The sequence below is a fragment of the Danio rerio genome, chromosome 11 (genome assembly GCF_049306965.1).
Source record: "Danio rerio strain Tuebingen ecotype United States chromosome 11, GRCz12tu, whole genome shotgun sequence".
In the NCBI taxonomy this organism is placed as follows: Eukaryota; Metazoa; Chordata; class Actinopteri; order Cypriniformes; family Danionidae; genus Danio; species Danio rerio.
The window spans coordinates 14,502,852-14,525,701 of record NC_133186.1 but is presented as its reverse complement, the minus strand read 5'-3'; the positions used below and the strand labels follow the sequence as shown (position 1 = coordinate 14,525,701).

The 22,850-nt window shown below is 36.9% G+C and overlaps 1 protein-coding gene across 5 annotated transcripts in view; it reads right to left on the bottom strand.

The window, feature by feature from the left end:
* The window catches only part of grin3bb (glutamate receptor, ionotropic, N-methyl-D-aspartate 3Bb), a 195,944-nt gene that overhangs the window by 36,428 nt on the left and 136,666 nt on the right, over nt 1-22,850 (bottom strand). For 4 of the 5 annotated variants that reach the window (XR_012387079.1, XM_017358314.4, XM_068224302.2 and 1 more), the window contains exons 2-3: nt 11,481-12,109; nt 761-1,853 (exon numbers count right to left, since the gene is read on the bottom strand). Coding sequence is in view for 4 of the 5 variants with exons in the window: in XM_017358314.4 (XP_017213803.2) it covers nt 761-1,853; nt 11,481-12,109 (1,722 nt within the window). In the remaining variant the exon portion in view is untranslated. Of the gene's footprint in view, nt 1-760; nt 1,854-11,480; nt 12,110-14,441; nt 14,574-22,850 lie in introns of those variants that run through there. The other variant, XM_073916565.1, reaches the window with a different exon arrangement.

Genomic DNA, 22,850 nt, shown 5'->3' with positions numbered 1-22,850 from the left:
AAAATAAAAAATTAAGTGTTACTGAATAGTATTTTTAATCAAATTCTCTCAAAATGGAAAAAAAAAAATATATATATATATAAGTCACAAATGTGGTCTTCGGTCACTTTTAAACAAGTGGAGTACAAGTGTGATTCTGTTTTCTGTAGATCCAGAGGGTTAAAGTGCATAACTTTACCATGAATTTAACTTTTTTTAGTGGAAACCGGTTTCCTACCACCATCCAAAAACATGCAACCTAAGTTAATTGACTAATCCAAATCGGCACCATAGACATGCTCCTAGTAAGTGGTTATCTCTTAAGAGCAACCACTATCTGTTCATTAGCTTCTACAGCAGGGGAGTTCTCGAGATCTACCTGAGCTCAAAGTCTTGAAAACTGGAGGGAGCCCCGGGCTTGGGGATCTTATGTACTTAGGACTCTCTCCTGGGACAGCATGCCAAATAAGCTTTATAATCAACCATAAGCTAAGTGTGAACTCTTGAAAGTTAATTTCAATAAGTATATTAATAAAGAAGTTATAAAATTCCATGCAACAAATATTATGGTATTTTGTCACGACAAAGACATCTCAAACAATGGCACCTTTGCTTTTAAAGTGACATAACTGAGCGAATGTTACATAATGACAGTTGTCATAAGCATGCTCAAATTCTCATTCATTTTTATGACATGTGTTATGTTAAGATAATAAAGATTTCAATACTGTCTTATGAACATCCTGTGCTGTATGCACTGAAGTGTCTTAAAAAATCTCACCTTGGCATCATGTATTCCTGACACTTCTTCAAAGGTCTTTTCCCCAACCATCACTGCAGCTAGGTTTGCTGTGTAACTGGACAAAACCAGCAGGCAAAATATGGCCCATAGATTCATTAGGAAACGTCCAGTCCAACACTTTGGTGTCTTACTAGAGACTGTTCGGCCAAAGAGGATGGCGTAGCAGAGGTTGAGGGCTGAAGAATAGGAAAAGACCTTTACACGGTTTCGTCCATGAGGCGTCATGCCAAAGGGACTCTTCCATTCGTAGAGAGTGAGGAACAGTGCTGTAATGTGCAGCGCCACAAAAATTCCCATCCACATGGACCAGTGTAAAGGCCACATGAATGCTCCAATAGGTGCTGCTGTGTCTTTACTGCGCACCAGTATTCCCAAACTTGTTGAAAAGAATGGACTAGTGAAATCAATCACCTTACTGCGAGCCGAGTTGATGCTAAAACTGGTAACAGCCATATCAGCTACTCCACTTAAGAGGTCACCCACCAGACCTGTCCACTGCCCTCCCTTGACAGCCCCATATTTCCCATCTCCAACTATGTACAGGTCAAACTCAAAGTTCATGTCTTCTGACAGCTTCTCCAATAAATCAATACAGTATCCGTAGCAACACTTGCTGTAATCCGGTGGCAAGAAGCTTTTGTTGCCTTGAGCCCGCTCAGCGTACAAATGATCTAAGGTTTCTGAACTGTTTGTTCCTGCATCCAGACAATATTGCCCAGCAGGACAGTTTCCATCCTCATCTACCTCTCGAGTGAACACGAACGGGTGCTCCACCAGAGTGACCACACGTAGACGACTCCCAGACACAGGAAAGCCAGCTCGCCATCTACGTCCTTCCCTGCCCATCTGGCCCTCCGTGCGCTGCCGAGGTGATGAGCCTTGCCATAAGCCCTGTTCCTCCACATTCAACCTACCACCTTCCCAGCTACCTACAGTTACCCACGTAGGCTGACCGACGGCATCCCGTCGAAGACTCCAAATGTGGACCTTATGAGACGTGTGTACACGAGAAAGGTTGCGTTGAACGATGACAGGGCCTGTCAACCCTACAAAGGATGTATTAGAGAGGAACCTGTGGATGAAAAAATACAACAGTCAGATCATTTGTGAGCTGATTTGTTACAGTACAGATGGTTTTCAAGCTTGTTCTGCTGTTTTGTCTTAAAGTTCAATAGATGTTGTTCAGTGTAACAATAACTTCTGTGCAAAATAAATCTGTCAGGCATATTTACAAGGATTCAATGCTTTATGGACTTGAGCTGTGCATCAATGGATTTGCTCTTCAGTGTTTGGACTCTCCACAGTGATATTTAAACCACACTGAACTGAAGTAAACTGAACTTCAACTCTGTAAACTGGACTGACACAGTTTCAATTTACTAGAACTTCTATGTGAAGCTGCTTTGACACAATCTTTATTGTAAAAGCGCTATAAAAAAATAAAGACAAATTTAATTAAGGTTTATAGGATCTATAATAAAAAAAGGTTATTATATTGTAAGCATTCCTTTACATGTCATCTTTGCTCATAATAACTGAATGATTTGTGAATTTTATGTGTTGTTTCAGAAAAAGTGTTTTCCTTTTCTTTTCTTTTTTATATTCATTTATTATCCATTAACTTATTTAATTATATTATCAGTAGTCATTTCATTCATTCATTCCTTTTTTTTTTGGCTTAGTCCTTTCATTAATCTGGGGTCGCCACAGCGGAATGAACCGCCAACTTATCCAGCATATGTTTTACGCATCAAATGCCCTTCCAGCTGCAAGCCATCACTGGGAAACATCCATACACATGCATTTACACACATACAATATGGACAATTTAGCTTACCCAATTCACCAGTACTGCATGTCTTTGAACTTGTGTGAGAACTGGAGCACCCGGAATAAACCCACGCAAAAAATTGGGAGAACATGCAAACTCCACACAGAAATGCCAACTGACCCAGCCAAGGCTCGAACCGGCAATCTTCTTGCTCCACTGTGACACCCCAGTAGTCATTTATGTACACTAATTATCATTTGATTTTTTTCATGGTTTAATAAATTATTAGTTAAAGTTTTGATTTTTAATTAAATAATTCTTTGTTTTAATTCATTCATTCATTTTCTTTTCTTAATCCCTTTATTAATCTGTGGTTGCCACAGCGGAATGAACCACCTACTTATCCAGCACATGTTTTATGCAGCGGATGCCTTTCCAGCTGCAACTTATCTCTGGGAAACATCCATACACACTCATTCACACTCATACACTATGGACAATTTATCCTACCCAATTCACCTGTACTGAAGGTCTTTGGACTGTGGGGGAAACAAGAGCACTCAGAGGAAACCCACGCGAATGCAGGGAGAACATGCAAACTCCACACAGAAACGCCATCTGACCCAGCCGAGGCTCGAACCAGTGACCTTCTTGCTGTGAGGCGACAGCACTACCTACTGCGTCTCCTCTCTGTTTTTATTGTATGTATATATATATTTAAAGTCATATCACCCTGCAGCCCAAGCTCTAAAGCTAAGCAGGTCTGAGCCTGGCCAGTACCTGAATGGAAGACCACATGGGAAAACTAGGTTGCTGTTGGAAGTGGAGTTAGTGGGGCCAGCAAGGGGGGATCAACCTGCAGTCTGTGTGAGTTTTAATGCCTCAATAACGTGAAGGGGACACTATACTGTCATCTTTCGGATGAGATGTTAAACTGAGGTCCTGACTCTCTGTGGTTGTTAAAAAAATGCCATTGCACTTCTCGTAAAGAGTAGGTGTGTAACCCTGGTATCCTAACCACATTCCTTCCATCTGCCCTTTCCGATTATGGACTCCCCATCCTCCCAATCCCTTGAATTGGCTCTATGACTACGTTTCCATCCACCTATTTTTATGTGCATATCCGAAATGCTCATCTAAAAAAACTTGGTTAAGGGAAAGCCAAGATGCTAATTTTGAAAATGGGTAGGATAAACTTTTTATTCGATAGGAAAAGATACGCATTAACTATGATGGAAACACTTTTAATGAACAAATTTCAGTATGCGCATTACAAAAGTCATGTGATTTTGTTATAAGAGATCATGTGATGATAAAAATATGTATGAATGGACAAACCAACAGGCTGAGCACATTGTAAACCATCTGAAATGTTGTTTTGGTTTTTACCATTCCCGTATTAGTGTTATTATTTTATTAGTGACCTCTAGAATCAAAAGCGCCGGTGCTCTGTGTCTGACACCTACGAACGCCACCGCGCCTTCGCTGTATGTCTGGATTGCCCTCTGAGGAACAAAAGTCATTTATTAAATTCGCTATTAAAATATGCTGCAGCTTCTCCTACTGCAGCATATTCCATTCTTACTGTTGATATTTGGCGCCATTTAATCACAATGTGACGATTTGGTTTTGTTTGACTTGTTGGAGTGCTGCTTTATTTACACATCTTTTATGTGATAATACAGTTTTGCACACAAAGTTAATTAGCATTTTTGGCTGGAAACATAGCTACTGTCTCTCTACTCAGCCAATAGCTAGTGTGTGGTGAGCACACTGGTGCTGTTGGTTGCCATCGCATCCTCCAAGAGGATGCTGCACACTGTTGGTGGTGTGGAGAGACCTTGGGTGTATGGCCATACATGATAAATGCGATATGTGTATACATATTATATTATTTTTGTGGTTTCCAGGGATTCATGTTTTCATAAAAGCAAGTCTCAAATATAAGTTTAATGTAACTGCATTATATTTTAAAGCAGTATTTTCCCCAATTGCTATTACCTGTGGTATTATATAACTTTTTGGATCTGTGTTGATCAAACAATTTCTGAGCATTGAAGCATATGCATTTAAAAGGATTAAATCTCATCTTCATTATCTCGTCCTCTGCTTCTGCTCTTCACAGTCAACTTCCTGGCTGATAGAACATTCAGTTCTGTTTAACAGGTTTGAAAATGTAACAGTTCTGCAGGCTTATTGTTCAGAGACCCATCACACTGATGTTTTCTGACAAGATCTGGCATTGGGGGCTACATCTGAATTATCTCGCATGTAGATTCTAACAAAGTCTTTTGAGCCTGATTTGTAACTCCGAATAAAGATACTTAGGAGGTTGTTGCTAGAGCGGATACGTTTGCGGCCGGAAGTTAACGTGAATTATTTCTATTATTTATAAAATTTCTCATTTGTTGTATTTTATTAACGTCAACCCCCACCCCCACCCCAACCCTAAACCCTACCGTCACAGTAATGTAAAAACTGTAGTTGTATCGAGTTTTAGTTATGTTATCTATTAAATTACTCAATAAAATGTATTTTTTAACGCCTACCCCCACCCCAACCCTAAACCCAACCCTCACAGTACTGTGAAAATATCAATTATTGTTATACAGTGTCATAAAAAAATGCTGCTTTATTAATGTGCATATCGCACTTCCGGCCGGCTGCATATCCGATCTAGACTTTACCTAGGATGTAGCTAGCATATACCTAAATAATCTATGCTATAGGCACTATGCTAAACAGGCCTGGAAATTTTATTCTGCAGAAACCTAGACAAAACTAGCCTTCCAAATGACAAACTCTGCACTTATACACTATGCAGTAGTACACTCAACCATGCAGAGTTTTAAATAGAACACTAACTTTTTTTTTTTTATGAAATGTAAATTACATTGTTTCCCAGACGACATGACTGTTTCCCAGACGACATGAATGGTGGCCAAAGTAGTGAAATTAATGAACTATCTACCAAATCGCACCTGTCATTTATGTGTGAATTCACTACTTATGCTATTTATTCTATAAAATGATGTAGAATAGTGCATAATTGTGATTTGGGATGCACCTAAAGACTCATGGGTTAATAAGTAGACATGTAGGAGTTAGTAACATGATTGCACACAGCCAAAGTTTGCTTTATCCTTTCCAGTGGCAAATTAGATATTACATATGCTGTAACTACAGCAAAGGTGGATGGCCTGGGAGAGGGATTGCCTAGCTGGATGAGTGACACGGTCTGGCATTCATCACATCATAAACTACAAATGCTGCTTTCACAGAGCAATATATCTGATTGTGAACCACCCTCCCACTCTTCAGAATTACAGCCACTCAGTTGGCAGGGCCGTGTTTCTAGTATGCAGCTCGGGTCACTTAAGGAAATGTTTTGACATTGAGCTTGAAGATTAATGTCTAGAGTCATAAATGAAATATATGACTTTTTGACTAATGCCATGCTAGTTAATGAAAAGCTGAGTGTAAAAGCTTAACATGTACAGTAATTTGGCTTCAAACCTTAATCTATATAGTTTCACCTGTCACAGGAGGCAAAATGGCCCACTATGGCCTACCAATAACTGACATGAAATGTAAAGTTTGCAGCTCAATTAAAATGGCTTGTAGTTATATAGTTAAAAGCCCTATTTGATGTAACTTTTACTTTGCTAATCTTTCAAACATTGAAAAGAGAGACAACAGAACTGTAAACAAAGAGAATATTAAGGGAGGATGGAAAAAAAATTGGTAAAATATTTCCATAAATAAAATTAGCATGTACAGGATGATGCTTAAAAATATCAGTCTTAATAATTTTAGTTATTAGGTTGATAGTGCCATAGCTTTTTTGTATAAATTTTTTTGGTCACACTTAACAATAAGGTTCATTAGTTAATGTTAATTAATGCATTTACAAACATGAACAAACAATGAACCATACATTTACTACTGTATTTGTTCATGTTAGTCAATGCTAGTTAATGTATATACAGTTGTTCAATGTTAGTTCATGTTAACTCATGGTCCATTACTAATGTTAACAAGCACGGATTTGGATGTTAATAATGCATTAGTAAATGTTCAATTATGATTAATAAATGCTGTACATGTGTTGTTCGTGATTAGTTCATATTAGTAAATGCATTAACTAATGAACCTTATTGTAAAGTGTTACCAATTCTTTTTTTTTTCTTTTTTTTGTTAAAGTAGAAAAAAATATCGATCTCAAACCAACGTCATAATCTTAAAACAGCAGGGGTTGGGGGCTTGAGCATGAAATTCCTGAATACATAGTTTTTAAATAGTATTTACTGTGTTAAAGAGTGGGATTCTCATGCAAATCATAGACCAAGTGTTAACAAAAATTTGCACAAACGTATTAAAGTGCGTCCCAAAAGACTGCATATGACTTGGCATCAGAGAAGTTTTTTTTTTTTTTTTGGCTTTAAATGGAAGATTTATATACCCTTTTCAGTCATAATTTAACCCTTTCACACATAGGTTTTATATACTTCAATGTGACCATTAATTAGAATGCATAACTTCAATGTTGGGAAAGCTACTTGAAAAATGTAGTGAGCTAAGCTATTAGCTACACTAATTAGAATGTAGTTGAACTGCACTAAAAGCTACTGTACCCTCTGGGAAATGTAGCAAGCTAAACTAAAGGCTAATATCCAAGCTATTTTTGCTATTTTAATTTTTTAATCAAAGCAAGCTAAATCCAAGCCATAACTGTTCAGTTCAATTATTTACTGGAAGTAATATGATGTACTAAACAGAAAGAAATTAACGTATATAACGGCAAAAAAAATAAATAAATAAATAAAATAATAATAAAATAATTATAAATAATAATAATAATAATAAAAAAATCAATAAAACCAGGTTACACATTTATAAAGTATTTTTTAGTAAATGGATATATATATATATATATATATATATATATATATATATATATATATATATATATATATATATATATATATATATATATATATATATATATATAATTGGTAGGGACATCACAGACCGCAGTAACACACTAAAAAGTTTGTTGTTGACAACAATAAAACTCGAAGAAGAAATCGGCATTCTCACCATCATATGGTTTTACTTTCATCGGCTAGACACTCTGTGAATGTGCAGTCACTTATTAATCTACAATCGTTAAATGTAGCTTTGTGGATGCTACTGCTCAACTTGAATAAAAAAAAATAGCTTCACTGCTGAAAAGCTACTTGATTTAGAAAGTAGTGATGCTACCACCACGCTACTGAGAAATATAGTTAAGCTAGTAATGTCACTACTTGTAGCAATGCTACTGCCCAGCACAGCATAACTTTTACTTTCCATGGAGATGCATCTAGTTTACCATGACACTCCACAGCCCCATGCACGGGAGAGATTAGAGCTGTAGATTTTACAACCTGTCAATTCATCAACTTCTCCCTAAGGCCCAATCCCAATTCTACGCCATAGCCCTTCCCCTTATCCCTACCCCTCGTTTTGTGCATCATTAGAAATTTGCTTTAACAAACAATTTAGTGGCGAAAGTAGGTAGTGCTGTCGCCTCACAGCAAGAAGGTCGCTGGGTTGCTGGTTCGAACCTTTGCTCAGTTGACGTTTCTGTGTGGAGTTTTCATGTTCTTTGCGTGGGTTTCCTCCGTGTGCTCCGGTTTCCCCCACTGTCCAAAGACATGCGGTACAGGTGAACTGGGTAGGCTAAATTGTCCGTAGTGTATAAGTGTGTGTGAATGTGTGTGTGGATGTTTCCCAGAATTGGTTGAGGCTGGAAGGGCATCCGCTGTGTAAAAGACTTGCTGGATAAGTTGGTGGTTCATTCCGCTTAGGCGACCCTGGATTAATAAAGTGACTAAGCCGACAAGAAAATGAATGAATGAATTAAACAGTTGGACAGGTGTACCTAATAAAAGTGTGTATAGGTACTAAAGATTAATAAGAATAGATATTATGAGCATGACAATAACAAAATAGCAATATTTTGAATTACAACTCAAGTTTTAATAACACATGCAGTCTACTAACCCTAAAATTAGATAAATCAATAGTTATTTACTTTTATAACATTACAATGTGACCAAAGTCTTGCATGAACTGCTGAGCTATGTATCATGCTCCTGCAGCAATGCCCTCGCAATGGTCCAGCATTATGCAGTACGGCTTGGTCCGGTTGGCAGATTTTCAGACTTATCCTGTTGTGATGAGAGGCCCAGGCTTCCCACACAGCCACATTTCACTTCTGTTTGTTGTGAGAGATATAGTGGTGTGTGGCAGAGTGCTGGCATGATCCACACAAAATGACGGGCCTGCATGGTAGGCGGGTGCCAGAGCTTTTGATAAGAGTGATCCCTCCTCAGGGAAAGGCAACTGAGGGGATGTCATAAATAAAGCTTAAAGCTCTAAAGCATGTCTGCATTCCAGCTGAGTGTCTGGGCAAACACCAGTAATTTGCTGCAGCATGAGAAAGTGGACATACTCCTGTCCTGAAGCAAAACACTATAGCTGTCCAGGGCGACTCATCCAGATGGTAGGATGTTTTACTGATAACTATTTAGAACAAAACATAAAAGCAAATATCAAATAAGTTTCTTAAAATATCTGGTATATAATAAAGTAAATGAGACATTTATTCCTCCTTTACAGGAGTGGTCCACAGTGATTTTTTAAAGCTTGGTTGTGTTCATAAGATGCAAAGCAATGTGTGCTAATGCTTCACTTGTAGAAAATCACATAATTTTTTTCATATATCTTACTTTGATTATATACTGCTACTCAGCTAACATGAAAACGACTGTTATATTTCCTAGTTTCTCCGAAAGGCCTGCAAAAGGCTCTGATTGGTCAGCTAACATAATGTGCGGTGATTCGTGATTCTCCAAACTTTGCTCGCAGTAGGCTTTGCTAAGCTAACTTCTTTAAAAGCCAATGTCTCCTTTTGCGTTGAACTTTGAGCGTATTACATTCAGAGATGTTGTTTAAGTTGACACAGATACATTACACATCAACTAAGGTTTCAAATATGATATCATAGTGGACCACCTCTTTAAACATCTAATTTGTTTATTTAATTACTTTTGTCTAAAAATACATATTGTGTTTGCACATCCAGTGGCATGCTGCAAATTCTGGCGTGTCCAATGTAAAACTAAGATGGAGCTCTGCCTATAATTGTGTCATAATGTTTGTAGGTAATTTGTGTGTGTTGCAGTAGTTTTGACCCCATTGTATTTTGTAGTTTTATAAAGTAGGTTAACTGATTTAATTTAAAACCCCACAAAAAACACTTATTGAACAAAATGGATTCAACATTGAATTGACTAAGAATGAAAAATGTCTCTATTGTCTTCTGTAGAACTGCTTATAACTTCAGTGAACTCTCATTCTTTAGACAGTGTGAGTTGAATAATGAGCGGAATTATGGCAGCATTGTCTTGTATTGTATGCAATACTATTGAACTGAATTTGTCTCATAATTCAAGTCTGCTTCATTGACTTTGTTTCTGTTTATTATAGTAAAGCTCTTTTGAAGCAAGTATAAATTTCTATAAAAAAGGGTGATTCATTATATTTGCCTTTTTTCAGTTTTAAAACATCACTTGCAGTTTCATTAGAACACATTCAGTATGATTAAAGAAATAGTGCTGGTGAAATGGATTTAATGACTCGACAAAAAAAGAAACAACAAAGTTAGTTTAGTACTAAATGACAAGCGTAATTGTTTCTGTAATTACTTTTTAGCATTAAAGGTTGCTTTTATATTTGCATATTTATATTCTTATATTCATTGCTTTGATGTGGCTGCTTTGAAGAATAAAAATTACTTCTAATTTTTATTAATAATAATAATTGTAAGGCACCCGGCATTGCGATTATGCTGTACACACTGATGCATATACCTCAATATAAACCTAAACAGACTGTGTGTTGGAACATATTGTTTCACAAAATATAATTCATTTTGTAGTCTGGGCTTAAATGTGCTCTTTTAGAAAAAACATTAAAAATAAAGCTTGCTGTGAGTACCAGAATGAGTACCTGTATATATTTAACCAAAACAACACAGAGTAAAATGTTTTTTACCTTTAACAGAGTACACAGAGTTAAATAATATATGAATGACATTTTGTACTGGCGGTTATTTAATATATATTATATTATTATATATATTATATATTATATTATATTATATATATTATATATATTATATATAGTCTTTGGACTATGGGGGAAACCAGAGCCCCTGGAGGAAACTCATCTCTTGCTGTGAGGTGACAGTGCTCTCTTCTGTGTCACTGTGTCACCACCACTACATGTATATCAATTAAAAAAATTTATATAAGCATTTAAATATCTACTTACTAATTTAACTTTTTTCTTTCATCAGATGGGTTCAGGTAGTGCTTCTGTCCTGCTGCGTTTCACAAAATTTAGCATCACAAGCAAAATTACCACCTTGTGTCATGTTACATATACTGAGCAATCAGCGCGGTTGTCAAGGCTGAAATTCAAGCGCAACCAGTCATTTTAAACAGAGACGGTGAATCATTTAAAGAAATTAAAATGTTAAGTTCAGAGAACTGAAAAAAAAAATATATATTTTTTTGCTGCTTAATAAGTAAGTTAAACACACCTGTTTACGTTTTGATGCTTGGTATTTTAAGTAATGTCAAGTTATATTAACTTAATATCTTAATATCTCGTACTTGGAAGCACCCATACACTTTTGCATTTATGCACACTCATGCACTGTGGCCAATGTAGTTAATCCAATTCACCTTTAGCACATGTCTTTGGACTGTGGAACAAACTGGAGCACCTGCAGGAAGCCCACGGGAACATGGGTAAACCACTTTTCAAAATCCAAATTTCAAAGTAGACTTTTAAAATGAGAGAATATCAATCTACCTGGCAATGTATTGTCCTGATGAGGGTAGTTCGTGTTTGTTGGGTTTGTCAAAACAGTTGACCATATTTTGGATAAGAGCTAGATCAGGCCGTACAACAGTTGCAGCTGTAACAGCTCTGTTGATCAACTGCAGGGCATCACTAATGTAGAAATCCAGTGGTTTGTGGTCGACCTCTCCATAGGCCAGCAGTCCTAAAGGCAGGCCAATGGAATGAAGAGCATCTGGGCTTAAAGGATGTCCCATAATCCAATGTACAGTGGGCAATGTCAACCCCAGGTCATGCGCGCTGCGCAGAACTGATGAGGCACACTCCGGGTCAGCCCCAAAAAGCAGGACTGAGGCAGGAGGAGAATGGTCCAGATTAAAGTGCTCAGACAGGAAGTCAGAAATGTTAGCCATGCGAGCTGTGCTGTGAGAGAGATTAAGAGCGGCCCGCAGGTGCCATTGTGAAGGTCCCCAGCCAAAGCGGCCTTGGAGTTTTAGGAGATCCAGAAGACCAGCATCCTCCCAACCATGGCAAAGAACTGCCATGCTCTCTTCCCAGCCACTGCGCTGCAAAACGGCCAGAAGTAGCTCCACTAATCCCGATGGAGGAATACGAGTCGTCATCTGCAAGTGGAAACGATTCTGAAGGCAGAAAAAACAACATGGTAATCAAATTAGTCATGTTTGTGGGCTAAATGATACTGAAAACATTGCTATAATAAAAGTGCTTCATAAAATCTGTATTACAGCAGCTGGAGAGTCTAAATTAATGAGTTCAAGGGTGAAGAGCCCAACTAAACCAGCCCCTCACTCCATTACAGGGACACACACAGACCAAAAAAATAAATAAATAAAAAAAATCATAGAAAAAATTATAAGTAAAAGTACCTTTACTTAGCCAAAAATGTAGTGCAAGTACATTAAAAGTATCTGTTGTAAATATTAATCACACTATGAGTATAAAGTAGCCCTTCAAAAAGTACTCAAGAGTAATGATGAGTAGTGAGTATTACGCTGTAAATAGCTGATGCATTTATGCAATTTGTGCTTGCGTAAAAATGTAACATTCTGTAGTGCATTTAAGAATTGTAGTGTATTTAAGGCCATTTGGGCAGTCTAAACAGTCTCTGTGTCATTGCAACTAAAGATTTTGGACATTTTCTTGGACACTTTTAATGCTTTAAAACGGTTTGCTGCCTTTATAATGCACCCATGCCTTGAGGTTAAGTATGATGCGATTTACGTAATATGTGCGATTTAATTGGACGGACTCACAGGAGTGATTTTTCTTCTCAGCCAATCCACATAGACAAGAACAAGTAAAGTAGAGATGCCAAATGTTTTCCTTCAAGAACTATTTAAAGGAATTTTGTCATATTCAAAATGTGTCAATTTATTTTCAGTAAATACAAAACATCAAATAGTTTTAAACGTTGTTTTTTTTAAAAAAGTTTTTGTGTTAATGCACCTTTTCTATTTACAATAAAGAATAAAAATACTTTAACATAAATCAAAAGATTTATTTTTTGCTAAACGTTTCACAACACTTTTCACTAAAATTACAGTTAATGTATTAGTAATACATTCCCATTTACAATAAAAACATTTTTTTTCAATGTTCACACAATACCTTTGTAATCACTTAAAAGGGAATTTAATTTTCTTATTTTAAAATAGAAATAGTATTGTATGTAACAAGATATGCAGAATGTTTGATAAGTCTTACAATACAAAAATGTCTGCATGAACGCTTTCCGTATGCAGGCCAGCATATGTGTGTATTGGAAAGCCAACGCCAAAAGGTGCGAATATCAATTATGAAAATATATTTATCAGACAATGCTTACCAAATGTTTTTTTAATGCCTTAAATGTTTGTGTTTCTTTGAACATATGCTTTTAAATGATGATGCATGTTTTAATATGGAAACTATTCATAAAATCACTGTCTTTCCAGTAATATTTATTTTCATAAATATTGTAACAAAGAAGGAGTTCTCTAACACTTCCTTTTTTAAGAAACAATTGTGTACCTTCATTTCAACTGTACCAAAAGGTACAGAACAGTATCATAAGAGGTCTTTTCTGTACTATATAAGGTACAACTTCTACAAAGGTCCAAAACTGTTCCTTTTTTATTCTTATTCTTATTTTTTATTATCCTTTATTTATTCTGTACCTTTTATTCTGATAGTGGAAATATATTAAAACTTAATTTTTGATAAGACCAAAAATACATGATCAAATATTGTCTTATCCTAAAAAAACACACATCAATGAAAAGCTATTTATTTAACTTTCAAATTATGCATACATCTTAACTTTCAAAAATTGACACTTATGATGGGTTTTGTGGTTCAAGGTCACAACTGTAATTTTTTCTTTATTTGTCCTAAATGCGTTTTTGTTGTAATTGTGACTTTTTGTTTATATTGCTAAGTTATGAACTTATATGATGTAACCAATATATTTAGCCACCTTATTTTAAAACAGCAACTTATTTTGTAAGCAACCAAGGTCAGAAGTTAAATGCCATTAAATAGCAATTTACCTTGGGACATTAAGTTCCGCTTAAGGTCAAAAATAGAATATTTGCGTTGCTTTATCAAAGTCTACATCCTTTCGGCTTCACTCTCTCTTAAGAGCCCTTGTCAGTATGCCACTCACATGTATAAGGCTACGGTTCCCGCAATCTTGGATTCTTGGCCACAGTTCTGCATGTCCTTCCACAATATTGGTAGTTGAGCAATTGATTTTGTACCGTAAAACCAAAGGCAGTGATAAATTTCCTTTCTCCAGCATGATCTTGACAGACAGTGCTACACCAGCAGTTTTAATGCCATACAGAAAACCCTCAACCAAATGTATACACAATATCATTAAACAGATAACCACAGGCTCAGAATGTGCATTTTAAGACTGACTCATCTAGAGATTGACAGTCTTATTCATAAGGCCATCGTTTATTCTTTTACCTGTCTGACGATTTAATCTGGCGGTCCAGACTGCAGTGACAACAGAGAGAGTTATTCATGCTGCTGTTCACAGTGCTATTCGTGGAGTGTCTGAATCATGAATCTCGATTCTATCCAAGTTTCTCAATACAACTGGAAAAAACAGGGGTCTGGTATCAGTGCAATATATGATGCAATACATTTCAACAAGTTTTATTGAACCAAAGATCAGATCCAAGGCCAGGAGGACTTCCAAGAAGAGTTTACAGGGTATACTGAGAATGGGAAAACTGTGAGATGTACACTGTAAAAAATTGCTGTTAAAAAACGGTCAGATTCTACGGTAAAATAATGTTTTTTCACTAAAACAGTAATATTCTGTTAAAAACAATGCTTTCTGGGTAACATTTTTGTTTTCGAGAAAGTAACCAACTGCAGAAAACTGTGAGCTAACAGAGTTCAGATTCGATGTTTTGAAGTCTGTGTTTGAAATCACGCTTTGTGTCCTTGTTCACTATTTCATACACTAGTTAACTAATATAGTTCACCTGACAGTTTTAATGAACACTAATGAGTGAATTCAGACACTGATGAACACCTGCACCTGTTAATAATCACAATTACTGAAGAAAATAAACAAGAAACACAAACAGTGACTTGAGTTACAACATTAAATAAAATCAAATAAAATAAAACAGCTTCAGTCTCAGCAGAGGATCATTAAACAACTCCACAAACAACAGCAGACACACTTATTACTGCTTGATTTGACGTCCATACAATTCACATTGAGATCCAACAGAAATTAAGGTGTTTTTTGTGTCACCGTAATGGAGTGAGGGGCTGGTTTAGTTGGGCTCTTCACCCTTGAACTCATTTAAGAAGACTTTGCAACTGCTGTAATACAGCATTTACAAAACGTTTGTACCATAGCACTAAAGTTGGGAAGTCAATAAATAGAGAAATCTCTTTATCTGAAATTATTTCTGATAAATGTTTTGGTATAAATCTGGATGAAGGGCCTCATGCAATAGATTTTATGCTTAGTTGCAGGTATTTAATTAATGAGAAGTGGAAACAGAAAACATACCTCCATAATTACTTAACAGTTAAGAAATAATATACAAAAACAGTTCAGCTATGACATATACACACTCAGACCTCATGAATCTGACCTTGTATCTCAACAATGGTAACATCTCAAATGTTTCATGCTGCAATGCATGCTGGGAGTGGCACTGTACAAATATCCCAGCATGCATTGCGGTATAAATAAATGTTGTATAACGGTTTTCTTTATTTGTGTTTGATTCTGCTTTTGTTTATGTTTCGACTTTCAGTTGCCTGTTTTGTGAGTTAAACTGTTAATTTTGTTAAATTTTGTTAAATTTGTTGTCACCATTATTGAGGTTCATGTGCTGATTATTGATGTCTCTTTGAGTGCGATTTATACCATAGAGCAGTGTTATTGTCCAAGATATTCTTAAAAACTTCCAGAAATCATTGCCATATATATATATATATATACACATATAATGTAAAACAATAGATTTAACATTGAACAGGAGCAGTAAATTTTATTATACTAAATGAGAACAAACTCTGCCATTTAATAGCAACTTGAACATCACCAGATCTTATTTTTTCAGATTTAGGTTTTTGGCTGGCTTGCCACATCAAAAGAGCTTTTTAAACAAAGTTCTTAACAATTGCAGCAGCCAAGATATATAAATGTTAAAAATGGCAGGGCTAAGAGCCCAACTAAAGCAAACTCTGTTCTCCATGATGGTGACGTAAAACGTTAACCTTTCTCTCAAGAAGAACTTTAGTAGATGTTATACAAAAATACATGTATTAAGTAATAAGTGTAGCTGGTGATGATGTTTGTAGAGTTGTTTAATCATCCGCTGATCATTTAAATGATTTAATCATTTGTTGTTCTTCAGGTTATTTCATTATAAAGCTGACTAAAGTTTTGTATGTTCTGTTCTTGTTTTTTCCCTTCAGTATTTCTTCATTTGTTCATTGTTAATCCTCAATTATCATTTAATTAGTCAGTTAATTAATGAATTTACTTCAGCTTTGCTACATGTTTCTTGAACACTCAGTAGTGTGGACACTTCAATTAAAACTGAAGTATATGCTCTGGGGTTTAAAGGGTTAAAGGTGTGAGAGGTAAAAACACAGTGTAAAAATGTATTTTAACAGTAATATACTGTTAATTTACACAACGGAAATAGACTGTTAAAAAACAGTATATTGCTGGCAACCACAGCTGCCAGTAGATTACTGTTAAATCAAGGAAAAAACAGTATTTTACTGTAAAACCTGAAGCTAATTTCTTCTGTCTGTCACCGTTGTGGAGGAGAGTAGAGCCAGTGAATGAGTTAAAGATGAACAATGAACTGCTGATGTTATTCTGCATGTTTCTCTATTTAAAGATAGCGGCTGTTTAGTTGCTGATGCAGTCAGAATCTCTCTGGTGATTCCAGATTTACATGTATGTGTGCTGTTGTGAAAAATAAGACATTAGAGTTAAACCGAACTTTTCTAATTAACTAAAATAAGTTATCATTATAAGTATGCTTCTAAGCATATATAGCACATTACTTCATAAACTCATTCAGCAGTTGACCAAGTTGAGGCAGTTGCTTTCAGTGAGCAAAATGAGTTCACTTGAGTATTGTGTAAATCAATGTAGTCCATGTATTTTTACAGCAACATACTGTAAAATAACAGTACATTGCTGGCAACTGCAGCTGCCAGTATTTTACTGTTATTTAACGGGACAATTTTTAACAGTGTATGATGAAAACCTACCCTGAGAATGAAGACATACTGAGGAAGTACAAGGCTTTGGAAAATTGGATGTGGAGAGTGGAGTGCCACTGAGAAAATAATATTGCTCCTTTAATCTGGAATGCAATATTTATGTCACATGATTTCACATTACATAAAAGCATCCATCTTCTGCATACATAGTGTGCAGTGAAGAGGACCCCAAGCAATTTTTTTTAATCTTACAAATATAGTTTTATCATGAATTTTAAGTCATAAACTAACACTGTTTTATTAGGCTACATCATAGGCTGTAACGTTTTATTCTTTATAATAATAATTGTTGCATAATCAAACACGCTGACAAGTTTTTTAATCCTTGTTAATGAATATGAAATGTAATGACAGTGATGATCACAATGAGTTCTTTGAGTGGGCCAAAGAGGCTGAACTAAACCTGAATAATTAGTCAAATGAAAGAGACAGAATTGATTTTAGAAAAATAAATGCCTCAGAGCTGAAACCTGTGTGTGTTTATGAAAAGAAAGTTGAAAGGGTACAGGAGTATAAGTGTCTTGGTCTTTGATACTACACATTCCAGCAAAACACAGAGCCTTTTTATGCTACCTTTATTGATGGTATCTTAAGTTTTTCTTTTCAATGCTGGTACTCATCAATTTATCTATTGAAATAACAATTATCTTAAGAGTAGTTATGACTTGCTCTAAACAAAATGGTGTGTCTCTGCAGAGTCTAGCAGCGTTCTGTGAGTAGCAAACTAAGAAATATAAGTATAATATAAACTACACTCACTGGTCACTTTATTAGGTACACCTGTCCAATTGCTCGTTAACTCAAATTTCTAATCAGCCAAACACCTGGCAGCAACTCAATGCATTTAGGTGCCAGTTGCCTGGTCTAGTACGTTTTGATTTCTGCTGCGACATTTGGATAGTAGGGTCAGAATTTGGCTTCAACAACATGAAAGCATGGATCCATCCTGCCTTGTATCAATGGGTCAGGCTGGTGGTGGTGGTGCAATGGTGTGGGGAATATTTTCTTGGCACACTTTGAGCCCATTAGTACCACAGCCTACCTGAGTATTGTTGTTGACCATATCCATCCCTTTATGACCACAGTGTACCCATCTTCTGATGGCTACTTCCAGCAGGGTAACATGCCATGTCATGAAGCTCAAAACATCTCAGACCAGTGTTTTGATCATGACAGTGACTATGTTTACATGGACATCAGTAATCGAATTATTTGCCTTAATTTATTTAAGACAATAATAAGATTAAGGCGTTTACATGAGTTGCTTTTTTAATGTTTCTTTCATGATCCTGTTTGACATGTTATACCAAATTATTTGATTATTGTCATTGAGTCACTGAGCTATCCGCATTTCCTCTGGAGTTTCATGTAATTTCAGGTGTTTCATTATTAGTTTGTTAACTTTAACTGCAATTTGGTACTTTCAATTTCATTCGGGCATGCCCCCCGTGACAAACAAAATATTGGATGCAACTGTGAACTGCTGGAAGGCTGTTGTTTTAATGGAAGTTCATACCACATGCTGAATGGAAGAAAAAAAAAACAATGTAGGTGTCTGTGGTCTGCACTAACTCCGTAGGTGCAGAGTGTCAAACAGCTATGTGTCTGTGTGTGTGTGTGTGTGTGTGTGTCTGTGGACTGTCCTGTCACAAAACACGTTGAAATGCTCTACATGATGATAATATTTCGATTAAGGTGTTTACATATCTGTTTTGCACTTTACTAATGCGGCTAAAATCGGCATATACTCCACATGTCTTAATTTGTCTCTGTCCTTGTGTGCAGGAGAAGCATCGATGGAGGCGTTGGAGCAGGAGCTGGAAGAAGTGGTGTCCCAGATCCGTGCACTTTCGGTGAGGCGGACGCGGCTGCAGAAACAACGGGCGTTGCTTGTTGTGCCTAACGCTAAGGCGCCTCATCATCTAAGGTACGTGGAAATTACAACCACATCACTCCCTCTACCTCAACCCCGCATCCTTCTCTATCCAGGCCCAGTGCACCCGGCAACCATGGCGCCTGGGTGCAGCTCGTAAGGTGCTTGCCAGATCCCGGGGCAGAAAGTCTCCTCCTCCCGTGTTCGAGATCTCCACGGAGAACCGATTCCCCCCTCTCCGCGAGACGGGACCCGATGTGGCCATCATCGGTGACTCGATCGTTCGTCACGTCCGTGCCGCCTCCTCAAAAGGTAATAAAGTATGTACTTTCTGCTTTCCTGGTGCCCGTGTAAGAAATATTTCTACACAGATTCCAGCTATCCTGGGCGCTGCCGAGAGCCCGGGTGCCGTTGTCCTCCACGTGGGGACAAACGACACCGGGCTCCGGCAGTCGGAGATCCTGAAGAAGGACTTCAGGAGCCTGATCGAGACGGTTCGACGCACCTCGCCAGCCATGCAGATCAACGTTTCAGGGCTGCTTCCTACCTACCGCCGAGGTAATGAAAGGTTCAGTAGACTTTTTGCTCTGAATGGCTATTAACATGGTGTAAAGAACAGAAATTGCTCTTTGCTAATAACTGGAATCTTTTCTGGGACCGTCCTAGGCTCTTCCGTGCTGACGGTCTGCACCCCAGTCGAGCCGGAGCTGAACTCCTGTCGGACAACATCTCCAGATTACTTCGAACCATCTGACTAGCAGGTAAAAATTCACAAAATTCACATTATAGCCACTTAGACTCTGGTTCGTCCCACTTAAACATCAGTAATGCACATCTGGCGAATCCTATAGAGACTGTGTCTGTTCCTCGTATTATTAGATTAAGAAATAAACGTACTGTGTGCTCCAGAAAAAAAATCCATTAAGAATCAAACCAGAAAAACCGGTAAAAAGTGAAAATACAAATTTCGTAAAGCTTGGTCTCCTAAACATCAAGTCACTTGCACCTAAAGCACTTTTCATAAATGAAATAATGACAGAAAACAATCTTAATGCACTCTGTCTCACTGAAACCTGGCTGAAACAAAATGACTATATTAGCTTAAATGAAGCAACTCCTCCAGGATTCTTATATAAACATGAGGCTCGTCAAACTGGTCGTGGTGGTGGAGTTGCATCAATATTTAGTGATTTCCTTAATGTTAATCAGAGAAACGGACTTATGTTTAGCTCCTTTGAAGTATTAGCGCTTAATGTTCAGCTTCCAGAAACTATGCAAAAACCTATGTTATCTCTCGCTTTAATCACCATATATAGACCCCCAGGACCCTATGTCAATTTTCTAAAATAATTTTCTGATTTTATTTCTGACTTACTAGTCAAAACTGATAAAATGCTAATTGTAGGTGACTTTAACATCCACATAGATGACGCTAACGATACATTAGGGCTGGCATTTATGGATTTAATACACTCACTTGGGCTAAAGCAAAACGTTGTGGGTCCAACCCATCGCTTAAAGCATACATTAGTTCTAATTCTGTCTCATGGAATCGAGGTTATTGACATAGACATTATACCCCAAAGTGATGATTTTACAGATCACTACCTCTTACTATATAAGCTGTGTTTACCTGAAATGAGCAAACCCGCTCCAATACTCCGCCCTAGTAGAACTATTGTTCCGTCAACCAAAGATGAATTTATAAATAACTTACCTGATCTCTCTCTATTTCGTTATGCACCCGCAAACTCAAATGATCTTGATGTAGTAACCAGCAGTATGGATGCCATCTTTACTAGCACACTAAATACTGTGGCACCCATCAAATTAAAAAAGGCTAGAGAGATTAAAACTACACCATGGTATAATAGTCATACTCGTGCGCTCAAAACAGCAACCCGCGCCTTGGAACGTAAATGGAAAAAAACTAAATTAGAGGTCTTTAGAATTGCGTACAAAGACAGTCTGTCCAGCTATAGGAGGGCTCTAAAATCTGCCAGGACCGAGCACCTGCGCAAACTGATAGAAAATAATCATAACAATCCTAGATTTTTATTTAACACCATCTCTAAATTAGCTAATAATCGGTCATCCTTGGAACAAACTACTCCACCGCAAATTAGTAGTGATGACTTCATGAATTTTTTCAGTAATAAAATATAGGCCTTTAGACAGAAAATAGTAGATGCCAAACTTTCTGCACCGGCTTATACTCCAAATCCTGTAAATATTTCATTAAATCATAATAATAACCTACATTGCTTCAAAATCATAGAACATGAAGAGTTAGTAAAAATTACAAATAGCTCTAAACCAGCTACGTGTATGCTGGACTCAATTCCAACAAAATTACTGAAAGAGCTGCTACCTGCTATGAGAGAACCTCTTCTTAACATTATTAACTCTTCCTTATCTTTAGGCCATGTTCCAAACTCTTACAAGCTAGCTGTTATTAAGCCTATTATTAAGAAACCGCAACTAGACACCAACAACTTAGCTAACTATAGGCCTATTTCTAATCTTCCATTTATGTCTAGAATACTAGAAAAAGTTGTTTCCACTCAATTATGCTCTTTTCTGCAGACGAACAATATTTTTGAAGTGTTTCAGTCAGATTTCAGGGCTCACCACAGTACAGAAACCGCCTTAGTGAAAATAACCAATGATTTACTCTTAGCTGCTGACCGAGGGTGCGTCTCGCTATTAGTTTTACTCGATCTTAGTGCGGCATTTGATACCATTGACCACAATATCCTCATAAATCGCTTAAAGTCTACAGGTGTCCAGGGACAGGCTCTACAATGGTTTAAGTCATACTTAACTGACCGCTACCAGTTTGTGAATCTTAATGGACAGCCTTCACAAATCTGCCCAGTAAAGTATGGGGTTCCTCAAGGATCAGTTTTAGGCCCTTTACTGTTTACAATTTACATGCTACCTCTGGGAGACATTATTAGAAGACATGGGATCAGCTTTCACTGCTATGCAGATGATACTCAATTATATATTTCCACTAAACCTGACGAGACGTCTGAACTTTCTAAACTAACTGAGTGTATCAAAGACATCAAAGACTGGATGACCAACAATTATCTTCTCTTAAACTCCGACAAAACAGAATTATTACTTATTGGGCCTAAATCTTGCACACAGCAGATCTCGCAACTCAATTTACAATTAGAGGGATACAAAGTTAGCTTTAGCTCTACTATAAAAGATTTGGGTGTCATATTAGACAGCAATCTAACTTTTAAAAACCATATATCCCATGTCTCAAAAACTGCCTTCTTTCATCTGAGAAATATCGCTAAATTACGAAATATGCTATCCATCTCAGATGCAGAAAAGCTAGTCCATGCTTTTATGACTTCGAGACTGGATTACTGTAATGCTCTATTTGCTGGCTGCCCAACATCCTCTATTAACAAACTTCAATTAGTACAAAATGCAGCAGCCAGAGTTCTGACCAGGTCTAGAAAATATGATCATATAACGCCAATTTTATCCTCCCTACACTGGCTGCCTGTTAAGTTTCGTATTGAATTTAAAATATTACTTCTCACCTATAAAGCTCTAAATAATCTACAGTAGCTCGTGTTTATCTAACCAACCTTCTGTCTCGCTACAAACCAACTCGCTCTTTAAGATCTCAAAATTCAGGGCTTCTGGTAGTACCTAGAATAGCAAAATCAAGTAAAGGAGGTCGAGCCTTCTCTTTCATG